The 16,461-nt window shown below is 39.4% G+C and overlaps 1 protein-coding gene across 1 annotated transcript in view; it reads right to left on the reverse strand.

Annotated features, from left to right (window-relative positions):
* Window positions 1-15,437, reverse strand: part of LOC101849272 (probable phospholipid-transporting ATPase IF) — a gene marked incomplete at its 5' end in the record, with an annotated part of 53,036 nt that extends 37,599 nt beyond the window's left edge. The window contains 13 exon segments of the mRNA XM_035973791.1: window positions 270-273; window positions 870-1,063; window positions 2,386-2,544; window positions 3,500-3,615; window positions 4,153-4,234; window positions 5,082-5,217; window positions 5,722-5,803; window positions 6,337-6,550; window positions 7,965-8,093; window positions 11,552-11,662; window positions 12,141-12,221; window positions 14,022-14,111; window positions 15,315-15,437. Coding sequence (XP_035829684.1) covers window positions 270-273; window positions 870-1,063; window positions 2,386-2,544; window positions 3,500-3,615; window positions 4,153-4,234; window positions 5,082-5,217; window positions 5,722-5,803; window positions 6,337-6,550; window positions 7,965-8,093; window positions 11,552-11,662; window positions 12,141-12,221; window positions 14,022-14,111; window positions 15,315-15,437 — 1,521 coding nt within the window.
* Window positions 15,438-16,461: the final 1,024 nt, after the last annotated feature.

A 16,461-nucleotide genomic window follows, 5' to 3' on the forward strand; every position in this document is an offset into this window, starting at 1 on the left:
CCTACAACAACTGACCACTGACAGTCCTACAACAACTGACCACTGACAGTCCTACAACAACTGACCACTGACAGTCCTACAACAACTGACCACTGACTATCCTACAACAAATGACCACCGACTGTCCTGTGACAAATGACCACTGACTGTCTTACAACAACTGACCACCGGTTGTCCTGCAACAAATGACCACTGACAGTCCTACAACAACTGACCACTGACTGTCCTACAACTGACCACCGATTGTCCTACAACAACTGACCACTGACTGTCCTGTGACAAATGACCACTGACTGTCCTACAACAACTGAACACTGACAGTCCTACAACAACTGACCACCGACAGTCCTACAACAACTGACCACTGACTGTCCTACAACAAATGACCATCTACTGTCCTGTGACAAATGACCACTGACTGTCCTACAACTGATCAATGACTGTCCTACAACAACTGTCCTACAACAACTGACCACCGATTGTCCTACAACAACTGACCACTGACTGTCCAGTGAGAAATGACCACTGACTGTCCTACAACTGATCAACAACTATCCTACAACAACTGTCCAACAACAACTGTCCTACAACAAATGACCATCTACTGTCCTGTGACAAATGACCACCGACTGTCCTACAACTGATCAACAACTGTCCTACAACAACTGTCCTACAACAACTGTCCTACAACAAATGACCATCTACTGTCCTACAACAACTCACCACTGACTGTCCTACAACAAATTACCACTGACTGACCTGCAACAACTGACCACTGACTGTCCTACAACAACTGACCACTGACTGTCCAGTGACAAATGACCACTGACAACTGTCCTACAACTGATCACCAACTGGTCTATAACAACTGAGCACTGACTGACCTGCAACAAGCCTCCACCAAAGCCTTCTCATCAGGCGAGCTGGCCTGGTAGTCATACTCCTCGCCTGTGGCGCTGTAGATGCTGGACGCCCCATTCTGACCGTTATTAGCCTCCTGCTTGCGGTCAACCCGCACCGTGTGACACAGGACCAGCACACGGATGAACCGGTTCATCTCGTCCTGATAGGCAAATAAAATGATTGAAAATGTTTCTTTAGTTTTAGTAAAAGTGTTACAGTACTTGCAACACAATAAGGTCATATAAGTGACGGAAATTAGAGGTGTTACAAGAGAGCAACAAAACACAAAAAAGAAAGTGGAGTGATCAGGACAATAGATGTTTGGTAGTGATAGGAAAGCAGCAGCAAGCCATACCAAAGCACCCGCCAACTAACCACGAAAATGTTTCATGCCCCCTTTGGCACAGTTGAGGTAATCAAAGAAGCCAACTTTTTGTTTTAGTAAGCGTTTTACAGAGTTTGAAACACAATTTAGTCAAATTAGCGCTAAAGGTTAGAGGAGTTACAAGAGAGTAGACAGACAGACAAACAGACATACAGACATACAGACAGACAGACAGACAGACAAACAGACAGACAGACAGACAGACAGACAGACAGACAGACAAACAGACAGACAGGCAGACAGAAAGACAGACAGACAGACACAGACACACTGTGACTTGTCAACATTACATCATTTTCAATAGACTCTACTAACAAAAACTATTCCTTCCACTTGCCTCACTCAACAAGACCATATTTCCCCAACAAGATGCTGTCAATGAAAACAAAATCATTCCCTTTTAGTTTTGGCATAGATTTTTACGGCACTCGCAACTGCATACGGTCATATGAGAGCCAGAAGGTTAGAGGTGTTACAAGAGGGTAACAAACATAAAAAAGAAGAAGGGGAGATAAGGACGATAGGTGTTTGATAGGAAAGACGGAGCAAACCACACCAGAGCAACCGCCAACCACCCACAAATCATTCCCTCTACAAGGCACTTTCAATGAGACAATATGTGGGACATCATGGTGAAATCAGGCGCTTGTCAAAATAATTAAATTGAAGAAAACAGCATTTTTCTTCCCGTATGTCAATTTTTTTACTGAATTCTTATTTTTTTTAGCTCAACACTTTTAATGTCTATTTAAAACACATTGCGGTGTGGCTTTTACTGAAAAAAATTGAGGTCCAAAAAATGAAAATTTACAGTTTCGAGGGCCTCTCAAATGTTGAAAGTCACCGAACTTTGGTGGCCATTTTCTCTCTAATTTTACCTCAGAAACCAGGTGACCCCCACCTCCTTCAACACAAAATATCTTGGCTTCTATTGAAGAAAGATGGGTAATCTTTTCATAGAAAGGAACAAGCTTGAAGATGATACCAATTACTCCATATGCCCCAAAATTGACAAGTACCTGATTCCACCACGTCATGACACATATTTCCTCTACAATACGCTCTCAATGAGGCAATATGTCCTCTATCAGACTCACAGTGAACGTGATGTCTTTCTTGGGGGCCATCTCTGGATGCACTCGCTCACAAAAGGTACCGTCCACGTCCTGAAATTGCCGGCTGCCGATGCAACAATGGCGGAACTCCATCGTGTTCTCCGTCAGAGTCCCAGTCTTGTCCGTGAACAGATACTCCACCTGACCAACATCAAATGTACTAAAGTAAGTTATGGTTTTTAGCTTAAACAAAAGTTTTACGGTACTTGCAACACCATTAGGTCATATAAGTGCCAAAGATTAGAGGCTCTGTTTGCACGAAAAATAATCAGTGTCGCTGACTTCTCGATTAAGTCTCCAATCCATCGTTATAAGAAACAAACACAAAATAGAAGGAGAGCTAAGGATGATAAATGTTCAATAGGAGCTAAGTAGCAGCAATAAATCTTATTAGATCCATTGAAGCTGAGACTGATCAGTTTCATTGAACTGCATTTTCTGTTTACACGTTTCAATTTATTGTCCAACTGAATTTTAAGGTGGGAGATTTCTCTTCCTTGCGTATGAAAGCCGAAAAGATTCTTCACAATGACAGTGCTTCATTTTAAAAAGAATTCTGCGTCCAAGCTTACGTCTAAAAATAATCTGACTCTGTTTGCATGAAAAATAATCAGTGGTGCTGACTTCTCGATTAAGTCTCCAATCCATCGTCAAATTTGTATACAACTTTGTGGTAATACGTAACAATTTGTCTAAAAAACGGAAGAGCGTTGAATTTTGGTACAACTTATCATTACGTGTAACCCGGCCTTCAATGACCATTATTGTGTAAATATTTTAGTTTTAGTAAGAGTTTTACACCACTTGCAACACAATAAGGTCATATATGTGCCAAAGATTAGAGGTGTTACAAGAAAGTAGTAACAAACACAAAAAAGAAGAAGGGAAGATAAGGACGACAGATTTTTCATAGAAAAGAAGGACAAGACATACCAGAGCACCCGCCAACCACCCACACTATGTAAACCCGTTTCTGTACACTCAAATAAATAGCTTTTTTTTTCATTACAGCACTATCAACACAGGAAACAAATAGCAAAATAGCAAAAAAGAAAACATACAATAAAATGGGGAACAAAAGTTGTGGGAGACTCACCTGTCCCAGTTCCTCATTGAGGTCTGATGTGTTGGCAAGGGCTCGCTCGTCGATGCTCTCATCATACATCTTAACATCAAAACCAAAGAAGATGGAACCTAAAAACTTTTGTAGCTCTGAGGAGTTGAGAAAAAAACCCAAGGTACACTCAGCTCAAGCCAAAGGACGAAAGAATAAATGCGTAAAGTTTATTGTGATTCACAACCTTTGACCTAGGCATCCTGAAAAGATTTCAATCAATGAGAAGCAAATTGACAAAATTAAAACTTTTAAAACTGCCATAGCACGAGACAAAGAGAACTGGTAAAATGTCTCATCTGTATTGCTGACATGGACAGATATCCAAAGCGTGTAAATGTACAGATATTTTGTCAGTGCATTTCCTTATCAGTGTGTGGAGCATTCTGATACTTTCGAAAAAATGTGAAAAAAATTTTGTATTAGTCTAATATGCGTTTAAGCCTCTTGATTTTTACAATTTATATTTAAGTTGTCATGAATTATTGATGCAAATTAAAATGTGAGAGCTGATTTTTTAGATTGTGCTTAGGTAAAATGCCTTTAAGACCGGAGTTTCATATTTTGTTCCATACGCAATGACGATTCAAATCAACATACAGAGACAAATTTGAGATTAACTGAAGTTAGCTTACCTATAGTGACATACAGTGAGATGGGAATTATGTAATTGTACAGCACCATGAAAGCCAGGGCGTTCTCCAACACTTTTGTGGGCTGTAGAAGGAAAAGCATACAGATCGTTGGCAACCTATTCAACTGTTTTAAGCCCAGAAAGCAACACATTTTTCAGGAGAGGGAAGAACAAATATTTTATTCCTTCAGAAATTGTATCTAAATCTTACATCTTTTCTTTTTTTTCCCATCACATAGAATTTAAATTTCAACAAAATATTTTTTAAAAACCCAAATATTTATTCCTTCAGAAATTGTACCTAAATCTTACATCTTTTCTTTTTTCCCCATCACATAGAATTTAAATTTCAACAACATTTTAAAAAACCCACAAATATTTTATTCCTTTAGAAATTGTACGTAAATCTTACATCTTTTATTTCTTTCTCCCCCCCCCCCCCCATTCAAATAGAATTTAAATCTCAACAAAATATTTTTAAAGCACATGTTATCGATACCACAGATGATGAGACTGGCTATTTGATTAACTTTCAGAATACTGTCAAAAAGAAAACCAAAACAGTTTGTTAAGTATAGCTAATGACAAAATAGTGTATGTAAGCGGATTAATGAGTATAGGGAGGGAGGGAGTGGGAGTATGGGAGAGAGTGGGAGAAGGGGAAGGAGTGGGAGAAGGGGAAGGAGTGGGAGAAAGAGAGGAAGAGAGAGAGAGAGAGAGAGAGAGAGAGAGAGAGAGAGAGAGAGAGAGAGAGAGAGAGAGAGAGAGAGAGAGAGACAGAGAGTGACAGAGACAGAATGATACAAAGATACAGAAAGAGAGAGAGAGAGAGAGAGAGAAAGAGAGAGGGGGAGAGAGAGAGGGAGAGTGAGAGAGAGAAAAAGGGAAAGAGAGAGAGACTGAGAGACAGACAGACGGAAAGATAAAAACCTTTCCCTTGTTGCTCTCCTCCGGGACATAGTCCAGGTCCCCGTGAACATCCTCGTACCAGTACTTGAGTCCCGTGGAAACAATTATCTCAACAAGCAGAATCACCAGGAACACAATCAGGAATGTATTCATCTTCCTATAGGAGCAATAAAACAAAAACAGGACGCCGGTAAGCCTTTCAAATTTTCCAAGCCTAGAAGGCAAAACTTTTCAGGAGAGAGGAAAAACTTTTTCAATTTTTTTACAAATTGTTCCTACGTTATGTACCTTTTCTTGGGGTTCTTTTTGAATATTTAGAATTTGAACTTCAACCAACTACTTCACCACTATATACAACCAATACCAAAGATAAAGAAAAGAAATCTTCAAAAAACTTCAAAATTTAAGGCTTAGGACATCTGAACAGCTGGCTCACTATGAATAATTAGTGGGTGTGGGGTGGGGGTTGTGAAAGAAATAGGCGAAAGAATTAGGCGGTATATATCCTGTCAGTTCCTCAAGATACCCTGTCCCCTCACCCCGACATCCTTCTTTTTAAATTAAGTTTTGAGAGCAGAAAATGAAGTTAAACACACATATCGTGCCACTCCAGATGAATCCTTTAGTCACATCAAACAAAGAGATCAGAGCAACACTTTACCTCTCAACTTGGGAAAATTTGGTTTGCTTGAATTTAGAATTCAGGGCCATCTTTGTCTCTTTCCCTGTATATAATGCACACCCTGAAACAAAATGACGGACATAGTGAGGAACAAGATAACACAATTACACCACAGAAATCAGAAAAGAAATCAATTTCCATCCTCTTATCCTTCCATAACCAAAAAGAAATCAATTTCCATCCTCTTATTCTTCCTCAACCAACCCCCCTCCCCCCACAAAAAAGCATGACAACAACAAAAAAACAAACAAACCCAAAACCCCTGAAAACAAACAGTGGCTTATATCATAATCTGTTGTACAGCACATTTGAAGGTAAAAAATAATATAAGACATAAAAAAGCATATTACGTATTTTTTAGAAAATTGAAATGCCCAGGATGAATGCTATTTGGTATTATTAATATCATTAGATTTGATGATGTAACTTCCCTACCTGGGATCCGATCTCACATCTTCTGTCTGTGTGCGATAGTGAAACGCCTAACTATTAAACCACAGACACTGGTAATCTGCATTGACAATGGTATCCCGACAACAGCCAGTATAGCAGCCCTAAAACATGTACAGTTTTTAATAAGAACTACTCCTTTACCGAAGATATGTTCAGTGTTCTTAAGGCGGGCACCACGCAGCAACAAGTTCTCAGGCCCCAACGGTTTGGCCTGGTTCTCTGTGCTGATGGCTTCAAGGACACCCTCGAATGTGTACAGGTCAGCCAAGGGCGGTTTGCCTGTGATGCGAGCTCGCAGCTCTCCAAGTTCTTCAGGAGACCTGAAGCGTCGCGTGTCACTGAGGCAGAACAGCGTCTGGGGGTGTGAAATGATGTACCATTAATGAAATAACATATACTGTCTGTGTGTAGTGGTGACATATCTCTCTCTCTCTTGCCCTTTTTAACTCCCAGTGGAGCACAGGCCATCAACAACATTACTGCAGCGAAGCCTATCCTGAGCATCCTTTTCTATCTGTTTCCCTGATGTCCCCGCTTTTTCAATTTCCGCTTGTACCGCTCGCCTCCATGTCATCTTTTGTCTTCCCTTCTAACGCTTTCCTTGTGGGTTCCACGTTTAAGCCTGCCTGATGATGCTTGTCGGAGGTCTCCTCAGTGGTGACATATACTATCCGTGTAATAATATTATATACTAAAAGTGTAATGATATATACTATTAATGTAATGACATACTATCAATGTGGGCTTTCAGCTTCTTTTGAACCTGTGGAGATCTGGCCGGTAAGGAAAACACAGCACTGAAGTAAAATGTTGGTCATAAAAATCAGTACCACTGAGTCAAGAGGGAAAGACGGATGTTGACCAGAACAAATCTTACAGAAAATTTACACAGCAAGCCATATTTTCTTTACAGAGCGTCAACAACATATCATTACAAAAATCTCCTTTGGCACATGAGTACAGTAACTATCATTTAAACAAGGCCAACTTTTTGTTAGTGCTAATTCATCGGCTTTTAATTGCATTTCATGCACTGTGATGTATAACAGGTAATTAATGTCATCCGCAACATCTAAACCTCGCAAATGTGTGCCAATTTGTCCATCTAATGCCGGTTTCAATGTCTTTGCTCTGGTTTTGTTTTGTTTTGTTTTGTTTTGTTTTGTTTTTAAAGAGAGTGTCAGGGCACTTGCAAATTAAATAGGTCACAATATAAGTCCTGAATATTGGAGGTGTTACTACTAAAGTGTAAAAAAAGAACCCCCCCCCAAAAAAAAAAAAAAAAAAAGAAAAAAAAAGAAGGTGAGATAAAGATGATAGAATCAGATGCTTGAAAGGAAAAAAAGGAGCAAACACATCAGAGCGCCTGCCGCCCACCCATTCTTAATCTTGACTGAACTGAAATGTATAACCCTTGAAGCCCTGAGACTTGCAGAACACAAGAACCTGAACTCCTTTGGGTTGATTTGCTAGATTTACACTCTCGCACACAGAGGAGTGCATTCTCTGCACAGAAGGGATAAGCTAGAGTATTTTCATTTCAGTAGAGGTTTTACAGCGCTCGCAATTGCATAAGGTCATACGAGTGCCAGAAGATTAGCAGTGTTTCAAGAGAGTAACAAACAAAAACAAAAAAGGAGGGGAGATAAGGACGATAGATGTTTGATAAGAAAGAAGAAGCAAACCACACCAGACTACCTGTCAACCACCCACAGAGTATTCTCAGGCATGCTCTCTGGAACGTTAAGACAAAGAAATAAGGAAGTTACCTTGAGGTTGGTCTCCCCATCCAGGTTGGCCGTGGTCACGTAGCACAAACCTTGAGGGTCGGCCGAGGAGAGAAGCACCAAGTCGCAGGGAAACTCTTCATTCTGATACACCTTCACGATATCCCCGACCTGAGATCAGACAATATTATGTTCTTTTAGTTAGTAGTTTCAATTAGAGTGTTACCACACTTGCAACACAATAAGGTCATTATCATCATCATCCGGTGCCTTGCCGACTGGCGTGGGCGATCATGGACCTCCACTTCACTCTGTCTTGCATTGCAGCAATGGTATCTGTTGTTCTTGCTGCTCCTAGCAATGTTGTCATCTTGTCCAGTATCTTTTCCCTCTTTCTGCCTCTGCCTCTCTTTCCATCAAACTTGCCTGTTGTCACAATATTCTCCAATGCTTCTTTCCGCATTGGGTGCCCGAAGAAATTTGCCTGTCGCTTTCATATATTCATCATAAGCTGTCTTCTGCAATCAGCTTTAACCAAGACTTCTTCATTTGTTTTTCTAGCTGTCCATCAGATACGTGTTAAAGATTAGAGGTATTACAAAAGAGTAACAAATACAACAGAGAAGGAGGAGAGATAAGGGCGACAGATGTTTGATAGAAAACAAGGAGCAGACCACACCAGAGTACCTGCCAACCACCCGAATTAAAAAAAAAAGTTAAAGTATTTTAAATAAAAGCTTTAAAAAGCGTTTGAAGCCTTCAAGACTTAGAGAGCTGGAGCTCATATTGGTGGAGCTGAGCTTTAGTTTTCAGAGAATCAGCACGACTGTACTCATATTTAGTGAGGAAAAGACAAGGGAAAAGATCACAGAAAAGAAAAAAAAAAGAGCAGACCACACTACAACTACCACCACTTCATTTTACAATACACATACACGAGACATTGACTTTTCTGTGTTTGTGCGTGAAACCTGGTTCTTTGTTGTAACTGAATGGTAGTTATTGCGTCATCTAATTTATTCATGAACTCTAACAAGTTGTTTATGCAAACTATGTGCGTTAATGACTATTCAAAAACAAGGACAACCTTTTCACTCACAAACATTTGTGAATCCCATAGCCATTATAATGATCAGTTTGTGTAGAAGAAAAAGAAGTACTTCCAGACATTATCAAACAATTCCCCCCCCCCCCACACCAACACACAAGCTCTTTTATAAGAAAAAAAAAAGAACATAAATAGTCCAATGAGAATTGGAAATTCAATATGCAGATTTTACAGCCTACTAATCAAAAAGTGGCTTGATATTTTTCTTCTCCCTGCTGGCCATTTCAAAAGCATAATGAGTATTAATTCGCCTTTTGAAATTACACTTTCTGAGCAACTTAATAATACATTTGTCATGACACATGCAGGGAGTGCAGTGTTTTGGATTTTTTTTTTTTCAGATATATAAAAATACCAGGGGGCTTACGCTGCATTTTTGCCCCCTTCCCACATATGTTTGACGCAATACTGCACATAATTAAGACGCTCTGAAGGCAACCAATAAGCTCAGTGGCGGGAGCAAAGAAAGAGTAAGAAGGAGGGAGGGAATGTAAATAGAAATTTTGTACCAAAGTAAATATCAAAGCTGAGGACACATTAATGTTACTCATTAGAACAGAAGCACTTTCTGTAAACGAGTAATGGTTTATTCTGCTAATAACCTCTCCCCCCCCCCCAACCCAGTAGGGGGTGTTCATCCAGGTCAAAATGATGGCAAATGGACCTGAACTTACATGGGAAATATTGAGGTTTAGCTCAATGAAGTCCAACATGAAAGGGAAAAAGAAACTGAAAGCTTGCGTTTAATACTGTGAAGTATGCGCATCATTCTACTTAGATATGATCATAATGATATGTACATCATTAAAACCATTAATTCTTTACAGAGTTTATTAATATTGACTATCATTTTCTAAATAATGTAATTCAAATATTTGCTCCTCTCCATTTTTTCTCCCTAGGTAGTCACATATAAATGAAACTGTCATGTCACAGCTGTTGAAATTGAGAGCTATCTAGAAGAGCTCACGGAAGGAGGGTGGGAGGGGGTAGAGTTGGTGGGAGGGGGTAGAGTTGGTGGGAGGTGTGTGTATGATGGAGAATAGCTGAGAATTGGGAACAAATATATTGTCTATGGCAAGGAATGAAAACCTGCTAAGTCATTAAAAATTTGAAATACATTCTTTTTTTGAAAGTCTACTCATAACCTATAGCTCTAAACACATGTCAAATTTTTCGCTAAAAGTGACAAATGAAGAGGAAAAAATCACCAGAGAGAAACCTGACATCTCACCACTCATAAAAAAATGGTTTTGAAGAATTGCCAAGCCATTTTGAAAAGTGACGCACGACAGAGTGCTACACTTCTTATGCAGTCAAAATATTAGGTGTTTTCAAATGGTAGGTTTTCGTACCACATTTCCAAAAAGAAAATTTGCTAAGCAATTATATAATATACTAAAATATTACGATTTTGTTAGAAATGCTCATATAAATATGTCTCAAATGATAATCTATTGTATGTTACAGGTACAATTTGTTACTTTAGGCCTGATATACATATTGAAATAATCATTTTTTTTCTTTTTGTTGTGAAATTCACCAGCCCCTAAAATCATAAATATAAAAAAAAGCTATGTTAACTCTTCAATCTAAACAAAAATAAATAAAAAAGCAAACTATCTCAATTCAGTCTAAAAATCTTCATATTGACTGCTTAGTGAAAGACTCTGTCAAACATCACTTTTCAAAATGGTACATATAGTTATGTGAGTGTGTGTGTGCATGTGTGTGTGTATGCGTGTGTGTGCATGCGTGCATGTGTGTGTGCGTGCGTACATGTGTGTGTGTGTGCGTGTGTGCGTGTGTGCATGTGTGCGTGTGTGTGTGTGTGCATGCGCGCGCGTATGTGTGTGTGTGTGTGTGTGTGTGTGCGTGTGTGTGTGTGAGAGAGAGAGAGAGAAAGAGAGTGTTTGTTGGAATGGGCAGGTACCACATATTTGTGCAATGTGTTGACAGCAGCATGATATGACCTAGCACACACCTGTCAGTACGAAAGACTGGTTTCATGATTCCTGTGCTCTTAGAACCCTCATGAACTCTACTACAAAAACAAAAATTAGGCTTAGCACTATAATTAACATTATTATTAATTACTATCAGCAGAGGCAGCCGCAGTTGTGCTATTATTGTCAATAGCAATTTCTACCTGCCTCCCCAGACATCGGAAACACTCTATACAGCGACAAAGCACAGCTGATTAAAACCTGTCAATTCTTTGCCATATCGACAGACCGAAGGACTAGAACCCAAATGGCCGCTGGATCGGAAAAGTAAAGTAAAGTAAAGTAAAGTAAATAGCAATTTTAAAAAACAACAAACAAAAAACCCCCCACCAATAATGATAGACAAAGCTCAACTATAGCTGCTATTTCCTGCCTATGACTCTTACTAATAATTACCCCCGAAGTCGGTAACTTGAAACAACTATTTTTGCTATTTCATTTTCCTGTCTATAGGCCAACTATAAAGCTTATAAATTACTCACTCTTGAACTTTTATTGATTCAAACGAAACAAACCTTAATGTCCATAGCCCGGCAATCAGTCTGAGCTTTCCCATTTCTAATGACCGTGGCTGGTCTGAGGTTGACTTCATTGTCGGCAACGTGTCGCAACCAGTCCTCATAACCCTGTCATGTATAGGATATAACAGTAGGAGTGAAAACTTTGAAACGAGCAGCTACAATTGTTAGTCAAGTTATAGATGGTGCTTTCTTAGATAGGCCTACTCAAAATGTACCATGTTCCCACATATATATGTTGCCTTTGCTTGTATACACACTTTTATAGTGACTTATAATGCAATAATGAAAAAAACATAAATAATGGTAATATTGAAAACTGAAAAGCAATTTTTAACCTCTGCTTATTCCTTCTTATCCAACACGTGAACATAACATTGACAGAAACATTCAATTACCCCCTCTCTTTACACATACAAACACCACAAGCCACACACTCGAGGGAGAAAAAAAAACAATCCAAAAAAATTACCCGTTCTTCTACATGTCTGAAAGTAAAAATAGAAAATAGTAAACAAAAACTAGCAACACATCCATCTCTCCCCCCCCCCTACCCCCCCTACCACCAACTAAACCAACGGCTCACCTGTTTAATGGCAGTGACAGATATGACAAAGACCAGTGGTAGCACACTGGTCAACGGAGTGACGGGCGTGTCGATCATGAACTGAAATATACAATTAAAAAAAGGCGTCTTAGACTTATTCACTTTAGACCAGTCATCCTCTCAGGACAGAGAAGGTGAAAACATTGTGGGTGAAGAATCAAGTAGCAAAGCAAGGAGCCGAATAATTATTGCACATAAGAAACTTATTCATTTTCAATGTGTGGAACAGACATCAGACTGGAGCAAACAAAATAAAGCTGCAATGGTCAGTAACAAACACATACCCAGCCGAGATGAAGCAGAACAAATTGCCTAGAGCTGACTGGACAAGACAGAGGTTTTGCACTGCATAGGGCCGAAACTCAGGCACCACAAGTGGTGGATAAGTAGCTCAAATTTACAACCATCCAGCATTCAGTTTGCCCTAGCAAGCAGCAAGACCAAACACTTTTACCCACCGACAATGGACTTTTGTCGATGACTTGCTGGTAATCAAAACTGTTCTGTCTCCTGTGTTCCTAAATAGAAAGAGAGTTTGGTACTCTTTAACTTTCCCTCCCGTCTGACACTTAGCTATCAGTTGTCCATTTTCTACTACATATTGATATGCTGAACACGAATATCAATTTCATTTCCGTCGCAAATTAATTGTTTTGAAATATTTGATTGTTCTTAATCGAGCTTTATCACTCTACGCCTTACCGCGTAGTAATTTGTGTGCTTTGGACCAATAGGGGGTTTCAGGGGGGGGGGGCGGGGGGCTGCTCCCCTGTGGTAAAAAGAATATCTGGGGGGTTACAGGGAGGCATGATCCCCCCTTTTAACCAATAATTTAATATTTTACAGTTAGCTTTGAAATCTTCTAGCAAATAATTGATTTGCGACAGTTTCAGTGGCTTTATGTGTGATCTGCAGCAAACAATATTGCAGTCCGACCCAGAAAGCAGTGCATCTGTGTGCAGGAGAGAAAGTAACAATTTACCGACAATTTTTCATATAAACTGGTCTGGTACTGATCATGGGAGTGCTTTCCTTCTTTTTTTTGGATCAAGCCAAATCCCCCCCAACACCGGCTTTGAAAATGGAAAGCTGTCTCCACCAGTTTTTCTATATTTGGATGAGCGTGACCAGCTATTCATTTATCAGACTCAAAAGGCACAAAATTACACACATGGCTTTCAACTTTACAAAACCACATAAAAGGCTCTACCCATATTAGTTGGGTCAAGATGGTGGAGGGCATTGGCCAAGTAATCCCCTCCAAACTTCTCACAAATACTTATCTGCATTCAACATTCAAATTTTTCGGATTAGACTACGTGCTACAAGGATCTGTTCAACTGACTTATGGGCTTCGTTTTCATTATTATTCACAAATCCGGTCTTGAAAGTTCACATTTTTCCTTCAACATCAGCAAGTCATGAGGAGCAATATTAGAATTTAGAAAACAAGGTATATATATATTTTCGGATACTAAAATAGATTCTCGGACCCTCAAAAACATATGTCACACTAAGAACTGAAACAGTACAAAGGGATGATCAGGCCCTTCACGTGAATTACTGTAAGTAATGAGAGCCTTCTCATGGATACTCAACAATCAATAAGCACTCCAAAAAATATTTTAAAATTAAAATTAAAAAAATAAATCAAAGAAACATAATTTTTTTTTCTTAGTAGAGGTTTTACGGCGCTCGCAACTGCATAAGGTCATATGAGCGCCAGAAGATTAGAGGTGTTACAAGAGAGTAACAATATAAAAAAGAAGAAGGGGGGGATAAGGACGACAGGTGTTTGAAAAGAAAGAAGGAGCAAACCACACCAGAACACCCGCCAACCACCCACGAAACATAACTCACCTGAATAACTCCAACACACAAAAAGTAGAAGTTTGCTATCCTCCGAAATTGTTCGAACAGATTTTTGGGCAGAAACGTCAGCAGAGTGTACTGTAGATACAAAGGATATCAACATGTAGAAAACAGAGGTGAGTTTTGACGTGAAATTAAACGTGTTTTTTCTTTTTAAGTAAGAGTTTTACGGCACTTACAACACAATAAGGTCACATAAGTGCCGAAGATTAGAGGTGTTACAAGAGAGTAACAAACATAAAAAACGAGGGGGAAAGATAAAGACGACAGTTGTTTGATAGGAAAGAAGGAATTAACCACACCAGAGCACCCGCCAATCACCCAAAAATTAAACATATTTGGTGAGCAATGGCAGAGTGCAGAGTGTTAAAAAAGGGAAAGGAAGAAGGGGGGGGGAGGGGGGGGGAAGAGAGAGAGAGAGAGAGAGAGAGAGAGAGAGCGGAATCTGAGTAGAAATAAAAAGAAGCACATTGACAAGATAACGACCACTAATAGCAATAGAAAAGCCTCCCCCTCCCCAACCCCTTTTCAAAATCACGCTTTTTGGCGCACGAGAGAAAGAGAGAGAGAGAGAGAGAGAGAGAGAGAGAGAGAGAGAGAGAGAGAGAGAGAGAGAGAGAGAGAGAGAGAGAGGCAGAGAGAGAGGGAGAGAGAGAGAGAGAGCGAGAGAGAGGGGGGGGGGGAGAAGCGCAAGTCTTATATGAGTACAGTATAACATCGGCTAGAACGAACAATTTACAGTTCAGTAACCACAATTAAATGTCATTACAATTACCGCAAGCATAGGAGCTTTACTTTCACCACTATACGTAGTATCGTATTTCCGATATTATGATTATTGATCATTGCTCAAACGACCATGTGGGAGATTGAGGGCGCCACTGGTAGGTCCTCCATCTTTACTTACCCTCTGTTCGTCTGTCCATCTGTCTGTCTTTCTGTCTGTCCGTCCGTCTGTCTGACTGTCTGTATGTATGTCTGTCTTACATTTTCCCAGCACTAAAATGACCATTATCGAATCAATGTGCTTCTCTTTTCTCAAAAAAAACCCAAAAATCAAACGATCATCTCCTACATAATCGAGGTAGTGTCGATGCGTGCGTAAAACAGTTTCAAATTTACAATTTCAGAAATAAACCTTTAACTGAGAAGAGGTGTCGCTAGATACAAGATAGTAACATACAAATGAAGGAGGAGAGATCAGATAAGGAAGATAGACATATGTTTGATAAGAAAGAAGAAGCAAACCACAGTGGTAGTATTCGGATAAACGGGCATTACCTTGGACGAGACGACCCTGTTGTTCGGATAAAGGGGCATAACCACTTCGTCATCTCCGGGCAGAAGCTGGTTGTCCACATACACGACCCGATTCGTCTCGGGCAGGTTGTTGGTGAAAAATCTCTGCAAAAAAACATACACGAGAACACTAATTTAACACACAAGTCGTTGGCTCGAATTGCTATGCACGCTGATGCTAGTGGTAGGGCTTGGAAGACACCTTACATCAGTATTTTAAAACTTTCTTCGAAGAGGAAATAAAGTGAAATAGTCTAGTACATTTTTATTGCCAACAATATGTCATAATTGGCAATGTTACAATGTTTTTGTGTTGCTAGTTTGGGTTTTTTTAAAATGATTTGATGGGATCTAGATCTAGATCTACTAAAGATCTTCACACTCACAATACACTTGATAATAACACTAATTAAGAACATTAATTCTGTTGGTAAAATATCTAGATATAGTCTTGATTAGTACTACGATAAAGGGGACGCCGACAGTAACATGCTCATTACAATTACATTGTCATTAAACTTAAGGCCATCCACAGCAAGCAAAAAAGAACAATATAACTTATAAGCCTTTTCTCCAATTAACTAGAAAGAGATCAATAAATTGAGCTGATATTGAGGAAATGTATTATTTCTCTCTTTAAGAATTCATATATGTGTTTACATCAGTGAAATATAGTGTGTACAACATGCTTTGTTTAAAGCACGTGCGAGTCTAACAAATACAAGAGATTGGAGAATGTGTCGGTTGCACTTAAAATACATAGGCCTACTATACATGCTGCCAAAAACACAAAAAATGCAGAAAAGGCCTCAAATATAGTTTTACACATAAAAGCCAATAAAGCAAAACAAAATAAACAAGAGTGGAACTGGCATATGTTTCCTGAATATATGTTCAAAGTCATTTTTTGAGTGTTGAGAGTGTGGTTTCTAATGCATGAATGATAGGCTCATTCAGATGTGATAATGAAGGATTTCAGAGCTGTGTGCATTTTGAGAAAAATGTATCCCCCATACCTTGGATCACAAGTCGAGGGATGGGCTTGTCCCCCTGTAATCCCCGCACACAGAAAACAAACACACATTTTTGAACACGTATATAAGAAAAAATAAGTGGTCTCTTGTTACAG

The sequence above is a fragment of the Aplysia californica genome, unplaced genomic scaffold (genome assembly GCF_000002075.1).
Source record: "Aplysia californica isolate F4 #8 unplaced genomic scaffold, AplCal3.0 scaffold00030, whole genome shotgun sequence".
Classification (NCBI taxonomy): Eukaryota; Metazoa; Mollusca; class Gastropoda; order Aplysiida; family Aplysiidae; genus Aplysia; species Aplysia californica.